The following is an 18,631-nucleotide window of genomic DNA, read 5'->3' on the forward strand; positions in this document are numbered from 1 at the left end:
GTTTGCAGTTTCCACCTGAGGAACAAGGAAGCTGAAGAAAAATTGTACATGCACTGGAAAGGGCAAGAGTTAGAGCACTGCTACACTCCCAAATACTTAGACATGTATTTGGACGGAACTCTGACATTTAAACAGTGCTGTTCAGACACTAAGCAAAAGTTCAGTGTTAGGAACAGTATCATTTGTGACCTTACCAACAAAAACTGGGGTGCTGACTCCACAAGTGCTTCGATCAACAAATCAGTCATCCTGCATCATATCAGGATGTTTGATGCCCATACCAATGCTCTCATAGGCACAGCTCCCCCCAGTATATGGAGGCAAGTAGCTGCCGAGGTGGAGAGGGAGATAAATTTGACAGATAATCATCATTCTCTACACAGGCACCGACAACAGCCCAGGCAGCTTCACTCAAAGAAATAGCTTTCATCAGAAATTAGAGCCAATCAACGTCACTGACAAAGATGGAAGACTTCAGCTATCCTATCCTGCAACTGAAGGAAGAACTTGTGGCTGGAAGTAACAAATCCATCACAACCAGGAAGGCTCTCAACAGGCTGAGGAATAGGACTGCCCAACAGGACTACCCAATAGGACTACTCCGATGGAGAACCACTATGTGACTGTGGGAATGCCCGCACGGATGACCACCAACTGGTGTGCCCAAACCTCATCACGAGCTGTATGCGACTAGATTTACAGGTGGCTAATGATAAGGTGATCTGTGTATCTGATTATTGGGCAAAATATAAAACTTAAATTTTATCATTGTTGGCTTCTACTAGATTTTAATGTATGGTAATCTGGACACAGAAACTATGATATTATAAACATTTTTGCTGCAAAGAAGCTCAGAAAGTGAAGTTGTAAATTTATTATTTGAAAAATGAATAATTATTTTTTATTTGTTTGTATTTTTTAAACTGTTTGTTCATTTGTTTTGCAACTGAGTTAACTCAATCAATAAAATAAGTCAATGTTATGAGATGGTGATATTTATTTCACAACACATTACCTAAATTACTATAATAAAACTTTATTTTTATGGTTGGGGGTTATAGAAAGATTGGAAAATTTAAGTTTGCCCAACTTGGCAAAAATCCTAGTTCCAGCCCTGCATTTTGCGATCCTTTCCTGTCTATTGCTATTCTTCCTGCTTCAGTTCAGCAACACTTTCGAATAATCATACAACTGCGCCAAATTCTATATCAAATATGAACTAATCACTCTAACTACTGGAACAAACATGGCAATTTATAACACACTTATCAGATTCAATGAGAGTTACTTTATTCAAATTATTGCTAACCTAATTTAAATTCACATTACCTTCTCTCTAATTTTGTATGGAATGGATTGGAAAGGTCACCATGGAGTCATTACGTACCAACACATGATATATACTGATCTCAGGATGAGAGTATATAAACTGGTAATTTCAGAAATAAAAATGTTGTGCACTTACCTCACGTAAGAGACCAAATAACACATCTGTGCTGAGAGAGCGTTCATGTGCTTCATCCATTATAATTGCACTGTAGTTGTCTAGATCTGACTCCCGGAGAGACTCTCGCAACAGTATACCATCTGTCATGTATTTTATAATAGTTTTCTGGAACAACAAAAAACAAATTTATGAAGCCACAAATATGAAATTTAATATTTTTTCATTGTATAGTAAATATTGCTATCTACATATGAAGCAAAAATGCAATCTAACTCTATGAATCATGCTGTAGCAGTCAAAGCTGCACTGATAATGATTAATTCATACATGTAGCTAATTGCATATAGGTGAGCTTTAGCTGCAAAAAGGGAGCAGCAGTTAACTGAGTGGATACACCAGTGAATTGGCCAATAGAGCAATTGTATGTCACTAATTTATTTCAATACATATCCAGGAGCAACTGAATTAGAGATATGTAACTAATAGAGTGAAGCACCATCCACTTTTAACCTTAATGATAGTGCTGTCGGCTGGATTCTGTTCAAGACATCAAAAGTACTGTAGAGCCTTGGTAATTAATGATTACTCAATCACCACTCACAACTCAGAAAATTCACTGTCACTGGGTCCTAAGTGCACTTCATCTTACTCAGTGGCATCACAGATGTGCTAAATAAGATTGAGGTGAGGTGACTTAGGGGTCTGACATGCACTCTCATGCCTAGTACATATGCTCAAACCATTCTGATGAAATTTTGAAGTCACTGACTGGTGCACTGTCGTGCTGAAGGTTCAGTTCACTTGCAGCCAAACAACTGGATACCCATGATGGAAGCAGGATGTTTAACCTCATATCGTTTTCAACATACTCACATGCAATTAAATTAATGAAAAGGGTAAATTGCTATTCAATATATTGATGAGATGTAGAGTCACCGAAAGGCGTGACAAAAAGACTGCTATACATTTAAGCTTTCAGCCAACAGGTTTTCTTTTAAGCGTAACTCACTCACTCACTCACACACACACACACACACACACACACACACACACACGACCACTGTCTGTGGTCACCAAGGCCAGATTCATTTTTTGTTATCTGAACCTTCAATACCAGTGTTCTTGTGCATGTAATTGTCTGTGCCATAAGTAATGGCACACACATGTGGAACAGTATCTTATAATAAAGTACTTACAGAATGTATGTAATTAGTGGTGGTGCAGTTGTCCATAATTTTTATTGTCTTGTATTAAACTACTGAATGATTTGCTCCATTATGACTTGTGCATATGAATAGTCGTCAACAACAACAATCGTTTACACATTGTCACCAATGGCAGCAGATTTGGGTAGTTGCAGTTTTCCTTGAACTCAGGCACAAACACAGTCTGATGATATCCCAGTCATATGAAACACACTGAACAGTTCATCTCAGACTCAGGGGTCTCTTTCTTCAACAGATCAGCTATCTCTGACTCTGCTGCTCATGAGTGTAGGCATGATCTGTGCTATAAACAACTTTCTATCATTGTTGGCTGCATTTGAATCAATGTTTACTGATTACACTCACACATATAAAAGTTCTGTTTACAGAAATGCCCAAAATAGTTTCAGTGGAATGGTTTGACAAAATGCAGTGGTTCTTTTTGGAACATTTAAAATTATTTTAAAATCTTTTGTCTGCAACTTTAAAATTTAGAGTACGACAATTCAAATACGTTTGAATCAACAAAAAATTCAAGTAGTAATAGTCCGACTGAAGCTTCTCATATTGAGAAAATGGGAGGAGCCATCTATGACTTCAAAAAATCTTTTCTAATCACGATTGCATTAATTTATATTTATTACAGATGACTGTTTTCATCAGCTGAAACTGGCATCTTATAATCTTCAATAAACACGATTTATAACCAAGAATTTTTTGAAGATCAGATGATGACAGTTTCAACTGTCGAAATTGATTGTCAAAAACAAATATTAATAAATAACATTCCAAATACAAATGAAATATCTGTACCTTTTTCAATCATTTCAAAGGTTAATAAATCACCAATGAAAATTTAACTTACAATTTCAACCAAAGCAAAGAATGGACAAATAATGTTTAATAAGATCACTGATAAGCAGATATTATTGTGTTTATTCCCCCCTTGGAACTTCCTCCTGAAAAGTGCATTCTTGTTGTGATGTTTAAAGCTTTCCCAGCATACTGATTGTTCCATAAAAACATAGGAGAACTGCCAGATATCAGTTATGTCCTGCCACGATATTTCGGCGCAGAGTCTTCTGGCCATCTTCAGGTGAGAGCCACTGTAGTAGTACTGGCAAGTATGCTCTGAGCTTCGCTATTTAAAGCCGTACTGAGGTCACATTGCGCATGCGCTGCTCAGCGTGCATGTTAATAACGGCTCCGTGCGCTGCGCCTCGCGCCCTCCACTGCGAAAGCCTGGCGTATCGGTATCAGGTCGATTTCCATCTTTATGCAGATAACTACGTTGACTATGAAGTTTCTCTATAACAGGATCTCAAGCAGAGTTTAGCTGATAACCGTTATCTCGATTGATGAGAGTCTCGTTGGCAGACAATCTTATTTCCACAGATTCATTCATAATCGAGCTCAAAAAGTTTGATGTATGGGCCAAAATTTTTGTGTCGTCGTAATTCAAATAAGATTGTCTGACAATGTTGTAATTCCATGAATTACAATGACACAAAAAGTTTGGCCCATGCATCAAACTTCTGCAGCTTGATGATCAACGAATCTGTGGAAATAAGATTTTCTGACAACGAGACTCTCATCAATCGAGATAACAGTTATCAGCTAAACTCTGCTTGAGATCCTGTTATAGAGAAACTTCATAGTCGACGTAGTTATCTGCATTAAGATGGAAATCGACCTGATAGAGATACACCAGGCTTCCACAGTGGAGGGCGCGAGGCGCAGCGCACGGAGCCATGATGAATGCGCACGGCTTTAAATAGCGGAGCTCAGCGCGTACTTGCCAGTACTACTACAGTGGCATTCACCTGAAGATGGCCAGAAGACTCTGCGGCGAAATATTGTGGCAGGGTGTTACTGATATCCGGCAGTTCTCCCGTGTTTTTATGGAACAAGTGCATTCTTATTTATGTTCCTCCTCCTTCCACCAGTTAAGTGCAATGACAGGTATACAGATTCTGTTACATAAAGACCTTGTGTTATGAAGCATTGATTATAAACAACAATGCTCTTCTTGTTTAAAAGGGGTGGGGGGTGTTCTGCATAGTTAAAATACCTTTACGGCTAGACTGATCTGAGATCACACATATTGAGTTTGGAGCATGTGTAAAGGCGACTACAGGCCAGATTTATGGAAGCAAGTTGAACTGTACCACATGATGTGCTCTTGATGTTTATGGTTCATTTCGGTTATAGTGGTCAGTGCATACAGATTATTTTTTTCTCATAGTGTTTGCCATGAGTGATAAGAAGCAATCACACAAAGTACAACACAAACAAGCTAGAGGAATAATGATCTGTGTGGGCCAGTGCTTTAAAACAATAGTTTTCTGCCAAATCAGAGATGGCACAAGGTGTGTGTCACGCAGCTGCCAAGTATCAGCTGCACATGGAAGAAGACTGTGGGGCTGGTCTAAGGACTTAGCAGGGAATATCCAGTGAAAAGAATGTATCTACTCAAAACTGTATCTCAGCTGCTTTCAAGCCATGAGGCAAGTACCAAAACTGGAAAAAGATGTGTGTGATATCGACAATTTCACAAACAATGTTTTGTAGTGCATAATATGTATGCCAAAGGTGAATATCTTACAGCAGAAAAATCAGTTTTGCACATGAAAGAAGCTATACAATGAGTGTGGGAAGGGTGAACACAAAGTTCTGGTTGCCAAAAGTAGTAAGCCTTACAGAGCTTCATGTCACAACAGCAGAAACTGGCATTACTCCACACTGTACACTAATTTTTAAGGTGTCAGAGGCTAAGAATTCTGAATATTACTATTCTGACATACTGTACAGTGTCTTTAACAGTGGTTTAGACAACAAAATAGTCTTGTGCTGTTATTATGGACAAAGCTAGCATCCCCTATGTGCAAGTTAACAAAGCTCTAATTATGAATACCAAAAAGGAAGATAATATTGTCAGGTTAAAAAAAATGGTTCAAATGGCTCTGAGCACTATGGGACTTAGCATTGATGGTCATCAGTCCCCTAGAACTTAGAACTACTTAAACCTAACTAACCTAAGGACACCACACAACACCCAGCCATCACAAGGCAGAGAAAATCGCTGACCCTGACGGGAATCGAACCCGGGCGTGGGAAGCGAGAACGCTACCGTTGTGTGGTTAACCTCTAATGGAATACATCAGAGTTTGGCACAGACCATAGCAGAATTGGTGATTCTTGTCAATTGCACACAAGCCTGCCTAGTGAATTTATGGGACAGACGAATTTGCCAAGAAAAACACTACATTCGGAATTGACGATGTTGAGAGATTTAAAAATGAGGCAAAACAAAGGATCTCAACACTTGTACGAGCTGCTTGCATGACAGAGAATAAGCTCACATTTTTTTCAGTCAGAAAATGCCTTAAATATACTTTATCATTGTGAATACCCAATGTAAGCAATGCAAAAAAGTCATATGATTGATGAAGAGGATCACTATTGTTACAAAGATGAAACATTATATATTTATAGTATTTAAAGGAAGAAGCTGCATTATTACTATTGACAATATAGTTGCGTGTACATCTTACTCTCTCACTAAACAATCACATTACAGAGAATGGACTTCACTGTGGGACACTGTGTATGCCACCAAGTATTCAGCTATCGGATTGCGTGAACTGACAGAAACAAATCAGCAATGTTGCACCATATTTTCTACCTATCTGCACAGAATATGCTCTTCACCCACCTTCGTAGATCCTCCAGGCTCGTTAGGATTCTTCTACTGTCCAACAAAATTTTCTCAGTAAATGTAACAATATTGTGAAAAGGATAGTTGCAACTCACCATATAGTGGAGATTCTGAGTCACAGATGGGCACAAGGGCGTGTGCGCACACGCACGCACGCACGCACACACGCACGCACACACACACACGCACACGCACACGCACACACACACACACACACACACACACACACACACACACGAGCACAGCCTAAAAAAAAAGGTCTTGTTGGCCAAAAGCTCATTTTGTGACAGTCTTTTTGTTGTGCCTGTCTGTGACTCAGCTATATGGTGAGTAGCAACTATCCTTTTCAGAATATTGTTACATTCCGTCCAGGATTTCCCACTGTTTGATAATCTCAGTAAATGATTCTATGAATTTCTGTAGACACAGTGGTGGGAGGGACTCCAGAAACGTTTTCTGTTTTACAGCTGACTTGCGCCTGAAGATTGCAACAGGGCAAGCTTTATTCATGGACTACCAATTTGCTGGACCTATCAAGATCACAGGAGATGCTCAAGTTTTATTTCACTATAATTTACCATCCTTTTTACGGACAAAATATTTCTTCAGGCATAAGAAATGTCTAACACAATACAGACTTTTCTCTAAATTGGCAACTGCAGCGAATCATACAATCTGCTCCCTCCTTTTCCCCATCAAGGAGCAGCCGCAATGTCAAAATTATACATCATAAAGCCCCTAAAATCAATTTGTCCTCTGAATTGGCACATGACTGCCAAAACATGAATCACTTGGCACTTAGCCCCTTGTTAATCAAGCCATCCTATCAGGGCATAAAAAAAGTGAACTAATCTTCACCCTAGTTTATAATTTTTCTACCCACTTTAAAATATTTACTCTACCTAAGCTGAACCATGGACCTTGCTGTTGGTGGGGAGGCTTGCATGCCTCAGCATTACAGATGGCCGTACCTTAGGTGCGACCACAACGGAGAGGTATCTGTTGAGAGGCCTGACAAACGTGTGGTTCCTGAAGAGGGGCAGCAGCCTTTTCAGTAATTGCAGGGGCAACAGTCTGCATGATTGCCTGATCTGGCCTTGTAACACTAATCAAAATGGCCTTGCTGTTCTGGTACTGTGAACGGCTGAAAGCAAAGGGAAACTACAGCCGTTAATTTTTCCCCGAGGGCATGCAGTTTTACTGTATGATTAAATGATGATGGCGTCCTCTTGGGTAAAATATTCCGGAGGTAAAACAGTCCCCCATTCGGATCTCCGGGCAGGTACTACTCAATAGGACATCGTTATCAGGAGAAAGAAAACTGGTGTTCTACGGATCGGAATGTGGAATGTCAGATCCCTTAATCAGGCAGGTAGGTTAGAAAATTTAAAAAGGGAAATGGATAGTTTAAAGTTAGATATAGAGGAAATTAGTGAAGTTCGGTGGCAAGAGGAACAAGACTTCTGCTCAGGTGAATACAGGGTTATAAATACAAAATCAAATAGGGGTAATGCAGGAGTAGGTTTAATAATGAATAAAAAATAGGAGTGCAGGTAAGCTACTACAAACAGCATAGTGAATGCATTATTGTGGCCAAGATAGACACAAAGCCCACACCTAATACAGTAGTACAAGTTTATATGCCAATTAGTTCTGCAGATGTTGAAGAAATTGATGAAATGTATGATAAGATAAAAGACATTATTCAGGTAGGGAAGGGAGACAAAAATTTAATAGTCATAGGTGACTGGAATTCGATAGTAGAAAAGGGAGAGAAGGAAACATAGGAGGTGAATAAGGATTGGGGGTAAGAAATGAAAGAGGAAGCCGCCTGGTAGAATTTTGCACAGAGCATAACTTAATCATAGCTAACACTTGGTTCAAGAATCATAAAAGAAGGTTGTATACATGGAAGAAGCCTGGAGATACTAGAAGGTCTCAGATAGATTATGAAATGGTAAGACAGAGATTTAGGAACCAGGTTTTAAATTGTAAGATACTTCCAGGGCCAGATGTGGACTCTGACCACAATCTGTTGGTTATAAACTGCAGATTAAAATAGAAAAACTGCAAAAAAGGTGGGAAATTGAGGAGATGGGATCTGGATAAACTGAAAGAACCAGAGGTTGTAGAGAGCTTCAGGGAGAGCATTAGTGAACGATTGACAAGAATGGGGGAAAGAAATACAGTAGAAGAAGAATGGGTAGCTTTGAGAGATGAAATAGTGAAGGTAGCAGAGGAACAAGTAGGTAAAAAGATGAGGGCTAATAGAGATCCTTGGGTAACAGAAGAGATACTGAATTTAATTGTTGAAAGGATAAAATAAAAAAAATGCAGTACATGAAGCATGCAAAAAGGAATACAAACGTCTCGAAAATGAGATCGACAGGAAGAGCAAAATGGCTAAGCACAGATGGCTAGAGGGCAAATGTAAGGATGTAAAGGCACATACCACTAAGGGTAAGACAGATACTGCCTACAGGAAAATTAAAGAGACCTTTGGAGAAAAGAGGCCAACTTGCATGAATATCAAGAGCACAGATGGAAACCCAGTACCAAGCAAAGAATGGAAAGTAGAAAGCAGAAAGGTGGAAGGAGTATATAGAGGGTCTATACAAGGGTAATGTTCTTGATGACAATATTATGGAAAAGGAAGAGGATGTAGATGAAGATGAAATGGGAGACACGATACTGCGTGAATAGTCTGACAGAGTACCGAAAGACCTGAGTCGAAACAAGGCCCCAGGAGTAGACAACATTCCATTAAAACTACAGATAGCCTTGCGAGAGCCAGTCCTGAAAAAACTCTACCATATGGCGAGCAAGATGTATGAGACAGGAGAAATACCCTCAGACTTCAAGAAGAATATAATAATTCCAATCCCAAAGAAAGCAGGCGTTGACAGATGTGAAAATACCGAACTATCAGTTTAATAAGTCACAGCTGCAAAATACTAACGCGAATTCTTTACAGATGAATGGAAAAACTGGTAGAATGTGACCTCGGGGAAGATGTTTGGATTCCATAGAAATGTTGGAACACGCAAGGCAATACTGATTCTACAACTTATCTTAGAAAATAGAATAAGGAAAGGCAAACCTACATTTCTAGCATTTGTAGACTAAGAGAAAGTTTTTGACAATGTTGTCTGGAATACACTCTTTCAAATTCTAAAGGTGACAGCGGTCAAATACAGGGAGTGAAAGGCTATTTACAGTTTGTACAGAAACCAGATGGCAGTTATGAGTCGAGGGGAATGAAAGAGAAGCAGTGGTTGGGAAGGGAGTGAGACAGGGTTGTAGTCTCTCCCAGATGTTATTCAATCTGTATATTGAACAAGCAGTAAAGGAAATAAAAGAAAAATTCGGAGCAGGAATTAAAATCCATGGAGAAGAAATAAAAACATTGAGGTTCGCTGATAACATTGTAATTCTGTCATCGACAGCAAAGGACTTGGAAGAGCAGTTGAACGGAATGGACAATGTCTTGAAGGGAGGATATAAGATGAATATCAACTAAAGCAAAACAAGCATAATGGAATGTAGTTGAATTAAGTCGAGTGATGCTCAGGGAATTAGAATAGGAAATAAGACACTTGGGGAGCAAAATAACTGATGATGGTAGAAGTAGAGAGGATATAAAATGTAGACTGGCAATGGCAAGGAAAGCAGTTCTGAAGAAGAGGAATTTGTTAACATTGAGTACAGTACAGATTTAAGTGTCAGGAAGTCGTTTCTGAAAGTATTTGGATGGAGTGTAGCCATGTATGGAAGTGAAACATGGGACGATAAATAGTTTGGACAAGAAGAGAATAGAAGCTTATGAAATGTGGTGCTACAGAAGAATGCTGAAGATTAAAATGGGTAGATCACATAACTAATGAGGAGGTTGGTAGGCCATTTTCTAAGGCATCAAGGGATCACCAATTTAGTATTGGAGGGCAGCGTGGAGGGTAAAAATCATAGAGGGAGACCAAGAGATAAATATACTAAGCAGGTTCAGAAGGATGTAGGTTGCAGTAGGTACTGGGAGATGTAGAAGTTTGCACAGGATAGAGTAGCATGGAATGCTGCATCAAACCAGTCTCAGGACTGAAGACCACAACAACAAGCTGAAGTTAGGCTTTGTTTGCTTGTCGAAAGATTACACACGCAGTGTCACGTGTGTAAACAATGATAACATCAAAATTTACTACACACACTTCACTTCAAAAATATTATCTAGTCAACTGAACAGTCTGTACACTTAAATCACTGTGTACAGCTACAGATCATCACATTAGAGAACATAGATACAAAATGTTTTGATGAAATGTTATTAAGTGTAAGAACATGTACTACCTCCGATGTGCAATCCTCAAAACGGATTGCATATCCCACTTCTTCTCCAAGGTGCGTGCCCATTTCATCCGAGACTCTCTTGGCTACAGACATTGCTGCAACTCGACGAGGCTGCGTGCAGCCTATCATTCCATATTTACTGTAACCATCCTCATGAAGATACTGAGTTAATTGAGTTGTTTTCCCACTGCCAGTTTCACCAATAATTATCACTACATTATTCTCACGGATTACATTAAGTAGCTGAAAATTAAACAGAAAAATTGCATTAATGATAAAAATGTAGCTTTTAACAAATACAGGGAAAATAAAAAGGTAATGGTAAATAGGGCTTGTAGCCTAATTTTGAGAGACAAGTGCTCCCAAACTTTTTTTTAAAAAAAAAAAAAAAAAAAAAACTGTATCAACAATAAGGGACAGAAAAATGCAGTTCAAAGAAACAGAACTAACCCTTATAAAAGCATAACTAAAGGGATCAAACGCTATGAAATACAAACAAGAACTCTGATCAATGGAGCACGACATGCCTAAGAATTTCTGCAATCATGGAATGACTGCAGCATACACAGGGCTGGTTTAAGGCCCAAGTGACACAAGCTGCCACTCAGGGTGCCACAACTATAAGATTTCTATACAGGATGTATCACAATTCGTAGCAGCCTCTTGGGGCACTGGGATGACAAGGGGACCATATTAAGTTCCCCTCACAGCATTGTTCTAAAAGCACAGGCCACCCAAGAACTTCAATTTCGCGAAGGGACAGTAATCTGAGAATGCCAGGTCAGGGGAGTAGCGTGGGTGAGTCATTATGCCCCATCCAAATGACACAATAAAGTTGTGAGTAAGCCAGGTGGTATGGGGGTCTGGTGTTGTCATGAAGGAGTGGCACATCACGAGTCAACATTCTTCTCCTTTTGTCTTTTATTTTTTCTTAACTTCTGTAGGATCTCTCAGTATGCAGCAGCACTGATGGTGGTCCCTTTGGCCATGAAATCCACTGACAAGAGCCCTCTCTGGTCCCAAAACAAAGACACCGTGATATTCCTCTCTGAAGGTTGAGCTTCAAATTTTTTGGGAGGATGGAAATAGATATGGTGCCAATGCAGAGGCAGTCTTTTTGACACCCATGTTTCATCCCCAGTCACAACTGAGTCGAGAAAGAATTTATCTTCAGTTTGAAAACACTTAATAAATTCCAACACGTGATTTTCGCAGTGTTCCGAAGTGAACATTTTTGGTACCCATCTTGCACTTCTTAAATCTAAGTCTTCCTGACATGATTTCATCCAGGAGACTTCGTGAAATGTGCGTAAAACTTACTTTAAGGGAGTCAAGAATCACGCAGTGATTAATGTGAACATTTCCTTCAACCCACTGCACAAACTCTTCTGGAACGAAAGACAGTCTCCCACTTTTTTCTTCATTGTAGATGTCGGTACAGCCTTACTTAAATAATCTAACTCACTTGGTAACGTACCAACAGTTCATTACCTTGGAACCATAGGTTTCCACAAGCTGGCAATGGATACTGGCCACCATTTTGTTGTACAAAGTCAGGAACCGAATGACTGAAAGAATCTCACACTTGCTGTCAGTGGAGCAAGAGGAGGATGCACTGGATCAATGTGTTATGCTGCTCTGATGACATTTTGTAACTGACTGAGGTGCTCAACAGCCCCCTATTTAAACAGGGAGACACAACTCTCAACCAGTTTAGAGAAAGTTGAGTTTAAAATTTTAGATGTGCTTATATACTGTTTACAGTCACTTGTATTCAAAGACTCCACAGCTGTGGAATTAAGTGCTTAGTCTTAGAAGCGCAAGCTCTCTGGATCAAATCTCGTCGCCTGTATTCTTTCTGTTTCTCTTTGCCCCCTCTTTCCCACCCCATTTTCCATGTTATTCTGACAATGGATATGTGTGATATGCCACAATACTGCGTGATACGGAAAAATCATTTATGAATGTAAATCATGTTTGTTTTGAATAGTGACTGAAAAAACAACACACATGCAAAAATTCAGCGTTCGTTACATGTGCTATATGTTACAAAAATTATTATTTTCCAAGTTTCTATGATCAGTACCATATGCAGAGCTCATAGGTTACACATTATACTTTGTACTACGGAGTCATTCCATGTCAAATCATGCAGGTTATGTCACTCATCACCTCAGATTTTCATGAAACCTTGGATGTTTGCTTATACTTATAACATAAGAACTTGCGCACAATCTTTATGCTGTAGCACAAAAATTTTTTTCTGTATCAATTTCAAATGTAGAATATTCTGATAACTAGGCTCTGAAAGACTGTCAGTTCAAAACAGTAGTTACCTACATAAATGCCCATAACTCAGGTGTTTATGAACCTTTTGATTTGGAATTTTTTTTATAAGAGAAGCATATACTTAACAGATACCTAATTATTTAAGCAGTAAAGTTACAAAGAACAATAGAAAAAAATTAAAGTATGTCACTTTCCAATTTCCAGAAAAATTAAAGACACATTGATAAATGCTTATATCACATTCTTCAACCTGGTGGGAACTTATAACTGGTCTTAAATAACTCCCACAACAGTACACATTGTAATAAAACAAAATCATTAATGCGTTTTCTACAAATACACACACAAATAAATCTGAACTCACAATACTTTGTTGTGTGGGGGAAAAAAATACTGCTTCAGATTTTCACGGAGTTTTTTCTTCTTGTTACTTCATGCATGGCAATATTGTTGTTGTTGTTGTTGTTGTTGTGGTCTTCAGTCCTGAGACTGATTTGATGCAGCTCTCCATGCTACTCTGTCCTGTGCAAGCTTCTTCATCTCCCAGTACCTACTGCAACCTACATCCTTCTGAATTTGCTTAGTGTATTCATCTCTTGGTCTCCCTCTACGATTTTTACCCTCCACACTGCCCTCCAATACTAAATTGGTGATCTCTTGATGCCTCAACACATGTCCTACCAACTGATCCCTTCTTCTAGTCAAATTGTGCCACAAACTTCTCTTCTCCCCAATTCTATTCAATACCTCCTCATTAGTTATGTGATCTACCCATCTAATCTTCAGCATTCTTCTGTAGCACCACATTTCAAAAGCTTCTATTCTCTTCTTGTCCAAACTATTTATCGTCCACGTTTCACTTCCATACATGTTTGCAATCCATACAAATACTTTCAGAAATGACTTCCTGACACTTAAATCTATACTCGATGTTAACAAATTTCTTTTCTTCAGAAACGCTTTCCTTGCCATTGCCAGTTTACATTTTATATTCTCTCTACTTCGACCATCATCAGTTATTTTGCTCCCCAAATAGCAAAATTACTTTACTACTTTAAGTGTCTCATTTCCTAATCTAATTCCCTCAGCATCAACTGACTTAATTCGACTACATTCCATTATCCTTGTTTTGCTTTTGTTGGTGTTCATCTTATACCCTCCTTTCAATTGCTCTTCCAAGTCCTTTGCTGTCGCTGACAGAATTACAATGTCATCGGCGAACCTCAAAGTTTTTTTTTCTTCTCCATGGATTTTAATACCTACTCCGAATTTTTCTCTTGTTTCCTTCACTGCTTGCTCAATATACAGATTGAATAACATCGGGGAGAGACTACAACCCTGTCTCACTCCCTTCCCAACCACTGATTCCCTTTCATGTCCCTTGACTCTCATAACTGCCATCTGGTTTCTGTATAAATTGTAAATAGCCTTTCGCTCCCTGTATTTTACCCCTGCCACCTTCAGAATTTGAAAGAATGTATTCCAGTCTACATTCTCAAAAGCTAAGTCTACAAATGCTAGAAACGTAGGTTTGCCTTCCCTAATCTTTCTTCTAGGATAAGTCGTAAGGTCAGTATTGCCTCACGTGTTCCAACATTTCTACGGAATCCAAGCTGATCTTCCCCGAGGCCGATTTCTACCAGTTTTTCCATTCATCTGTAAATAATTCGAGTTAGTATTTTGCAACTGTGACTTATTAAACTGATAGTTCGGTAATTTTCACATCTGTCAACTCCTGCTTTCTTTGGGATTGGAATTATTATGTTCTTCTTTAAGTCTGAGGGTATTTCGCCTGTTTCATACATCTTGCTAACCAGATGGTAGAGTTTTGTCAGGACTGGCTCTCCCAAGGCTGTCAGTAGTTCTAATGGAATGTTGTCTACTCCTGGGGCCATGTTTCGACTTACATCTTTCAATGCTCTGTCAAACTCTTCACACAGTATCACATCTCCCATTTTATCTTCATCTACATCCTCTTCCGTTTCCATAATATTGCCCTCAAGTACATTGCCCTTGTATAGACTCTCTATATACTCTTTCCACCTTTATGCTTTCCCTTCTTTGCTTAGAACTGTATTTCCATCTGAGCTCTTGATATTCATGCAAGTGGTTCTCCTTTCGCCCAAGTTCTCTTTAATTTTCCTGTACGCAGTACCTATCTTACCCCTAATGAGATAAGCCTCTACATCCTTACATTTGTCCTCTAGCCATCTCTGCTTAGCCATTTTGCACTTCCTATCGATCTCATTTTTGAGACGTTTGTATTCCTTTTTGCATGTTTCGTTTACTGCGTTTTTATATTTTCTCCTTTCATCGATTACATTCAGTATTTCTTCTGTCACCCAACGATTTCTACTAGCCCTCGTCTTTTTACGTACTTGAACCTCAATAGCCAATGCAAAATTTCTCCATATACTTCATGTACTTTGAGTGGTAAAAATGGAATTGTTTTTACAAATGTAAATGCTGCAACTGAAGTTTGTCATTTGGATTGCATTGATTCAGACAATAATAACAATAACAATAATAATAATAATAATAAACTATCATATTCGCAACACATTATTGTCATATTTTCCCAGATGTCACACAAGGGACGTATCTTTATTGGGAAAAAATTAATAACTATTCTTGACTTGTGGGAACACAGAAAATCAACTTTAGCTGTTGTGGTCCAAACAATGATTTTTAAATATGTAAAAAACTTCTGACAGCTGATACAAGATTTATTTTTATCAAAACTCTGATAATATTTTTTTAAAACGTAAAAAGAAGCAGCACCCTAGGTTTTGATAGATATTGGATGTTCATTAAACATGTATCACACCATTGTTCAGAAGATCATTCAAATCAGATTATGTAAACTGACAACCTGTAGGTAGGCTGCCTCATGAAAGTACAGAGCCGAAAGTTATACATTTAACTGAAACATTTTCATTGCATGGGTTAACTTTATTTAAACTGTCGATTTAGCATCTTTAACCAACAATTATTCTAGCCACACTAATGTTAATTTAAATGGTTCATGATCAGCAATGAAGATCTCTGAAGCTATCAATGAAACTTCTTCAGAGAATGTCTGTTTTTAATACACCGTAACAAATTATATTCTGTTAACTTCATATTTTTTCCATTAAAGTAATACATTCTGCCTAATGATGTTGACTTAGATACACCAACAGCACATAAAATATTTTCCAAAGGCAACTAACAATTCTTACTTCTCAGGCCAAAAGAATGACACTGCCGGTCCAGGTGGGTGGAAAAAATGTAGTTCATCACAGACATTTGTGACGACAGCAAAGTACCACCTGTCATTATATACAACTTGTAGTGCATTGAGAATTTCGGGGTAAATTCTAGAGACACTCATATTTCACCCTTGAACACATGATATTTTAAGGATGAGTGTGTGAGTATGGAAATGCATCTACTGCACCACGGTTTATGTGTGTGCAGGATGGGCGTGTGTTACGAGAAGCCTAAAGTTGTGTCGGTCTATCGGCATTGACAAGTGGTGGCCGCGCATGCCTTGGAAGCCCTATGTCCAGTACAAGGAGTAATCCAGGGCTACTCTTTGGCAGTGAAATAGTAGTGAGTGTTGACAACAATCGAAATATGCTTTATCTAGAGTCACTTATATTCTGTTGTTTGAATTGCTAGGAGCAAGAACTGTTTTGACATGGGTTATTAAAACCAAAAGAGACTGTAATGATATATGTTAAGTACTAAGCTCTTCCAGATGGGGTTGATTTGTGAGACTTGAAAGTGCATGTGAAACTTGTATAGTTGTTTTAGTGTGAAGAAGGAAATATAGCGAAGTTGATATGAAAGTATTCTCAGAATAAGAAATCATTTCAAAAGTAGAAAAGTATTCCAGTATCATTTCCCTAACCAGCTTGAAATCTTTGGAGAAGAAGCATTGTGAAGATCAACGCAGCCGTCTGTCCTGAGAAGAAGATCGGCTCCACACAATATGTAAATCACCTGTGAGAGATGTGCGAGTCTTGCACCCCAGTGCTACACAGTCTCCGGTCATCAGGAAAACGTTAGAAACTGCTACAAAAGAATTTTTTTGAGGACAAGTGCATGTCCATTGTGGGGTATTTGCATTCAATGAAATAATCAAGGAAGGCTTTTCAGAAGAAGGTACTCTTCTAATCTCTAAAGAATCACCAGAAAGTGGTTTGCAATGGTTAAAATTCCTGGTACCAGGTATTTTGTGGGTTGTCAAAAATCTCTTGCCCAGGTTCTTGTAAAGGAAATCTACACTGACTTTTTCTAAGAAGTGACAAGAACGTTGTCAATATTAGTTTTGCGGAAATCCTAAATGCCAGATGTAGTTGTTATTTGTGTATCATCTGCTAGTTGACGACTAGCTCTTCTCAATATACGTTTTACAGTTCCTCCCAAACCATCACACACAGATTTACTGTGGCTAGTAGCGAAAAAGGAATGCTCAGTTTCAACAGAAATATTGTTTTTGTGCTCACACAAGTTTCTAAAGCTTTTTCTATTCTTATATTGAGCAGCACATCCAGCAGTAAAATAATTCACTTTCTTTACTTGTGGGTAATGCTCCAGCCACTTAACCAGTTCCTTCTGGAAAGCATTTACAAATCCTACATCATGTTCCGTTGTGTGGTACTTAAGATAAGTAAATAAATTAGTGAAAGCAAAGTGAAGTAGAAATTAGAAAATAAATGAAAAACTTGGTTTAGTTTAGAGAGTTAGATACTGGCAAACAGCGGGCAGATCAGAAGAGACAACGACCGTGAAGTCTGCACGTCAGGAGATGTCATCGCCCCCACATAATTGGACGCTGTCAATTCAGCCGTCAGGGCATTGCCCGACCGGATCATGTGTTTCTCAGTTATCACATGTAAGCAAAGGCCCTCGCCTGCATTCCAAGAGCCAATGACCGACGTTAAGAAGATTCTTTGAGAAGCTTTTCAACATGACAGAAGAGGCAATGACCATGAAGTCGTTCACCTCCAGTAGCTGAAGTGAATAAATACACAAGACGCAATGGGCCCAACAAGCAGAGAAGAGTAGCAGTAGTTTTCAGTCAGTTGCGGTGCTGAAGACCGTCATGCAAGAAGAGACTACATCATACACAAACGCACCATGTCCGCCGCTGTAATTGAATAGCAAGCAGCAGCCTCGGCGCCAGAAGACAGAAGTTAAAAGGTATTTGAAGACTGATTTTTACATACCCGGGTGACTCGTGAGGACGGGGAGGAGACTGCCTCACATCAGCAGTCACCTGTGAGCTGGGATGAAAATCTGACAGCCAAAGACTGGCAAGCGGGAGTCCGTTGTTCGAGTACGGGACACTGGCCTTTCCCCGCCGTGCTGCTCCGCTTGTCGACGCACAGCACACGCGGCCGCTTAGAGAAGAGAAACACTGGGATGCCACATCCAAGGTATCACCGTCCGATGCACGACTTCGCTCTCAATAATTAAACGGGCCACCGCACAAGGCGCATCTTCAGTCAACTGGGCGAGACAGCAACACAAGATACACACTGCCAGGCGTAATCAGACGTTGCCGCTGCCGCAGCAGAAGGCTTCGCAAATGACACAGCTGCAGCTCTCCGAGCCAGAACATCCAGTAAGATACAGTTGTAC

General features: G+C 39.2%; 1 protein-coding gene across 1 annotated transcript in view; it reads right to left on the minus strand.

Annotated features, from left to right (window-relative positions):
• LOC126356240 (pre-mRNA-splicing factor ATP-dependent RNA helicase PRP16) overlaps positions 1–18,631 on the minus strand; it is a 202,213-nt gene that overhangs the window by 125,429 nt on the left and 58,153 nt on the right. Inside the window, exons 10-11 of the mRNA XM_050007065.1 lie at positions 10,712–10,954; positions 1,466–1,612 (exon numbers count right to left, since the gene is read on the minus strand). Coding sequence (XP_049863022.1) covers positions 1,466–1,612; positions 10,712–10,954 — 390 coding nt within the window. The remainder of the gene's footprint in view (positions 1–1,465; positions 1,613–10,711; positions 10,955–18,631) is intronic.

Source organism: Schistocerca gregaria, chromosome 3 (assembly GCF_023897955.1).
Source record: "Schistocerca gregaria isolate iqSchGreg1 chromosome 3, iqSchGreg1.2, whole genome shotgun sequence".
NCBI classification, from domain to species: Eukaryota; Metazoa; Arthropoda; class Insecta; order Orthoptera; family Acrididae; genus Schistocerca; species Schistocerca gregaria.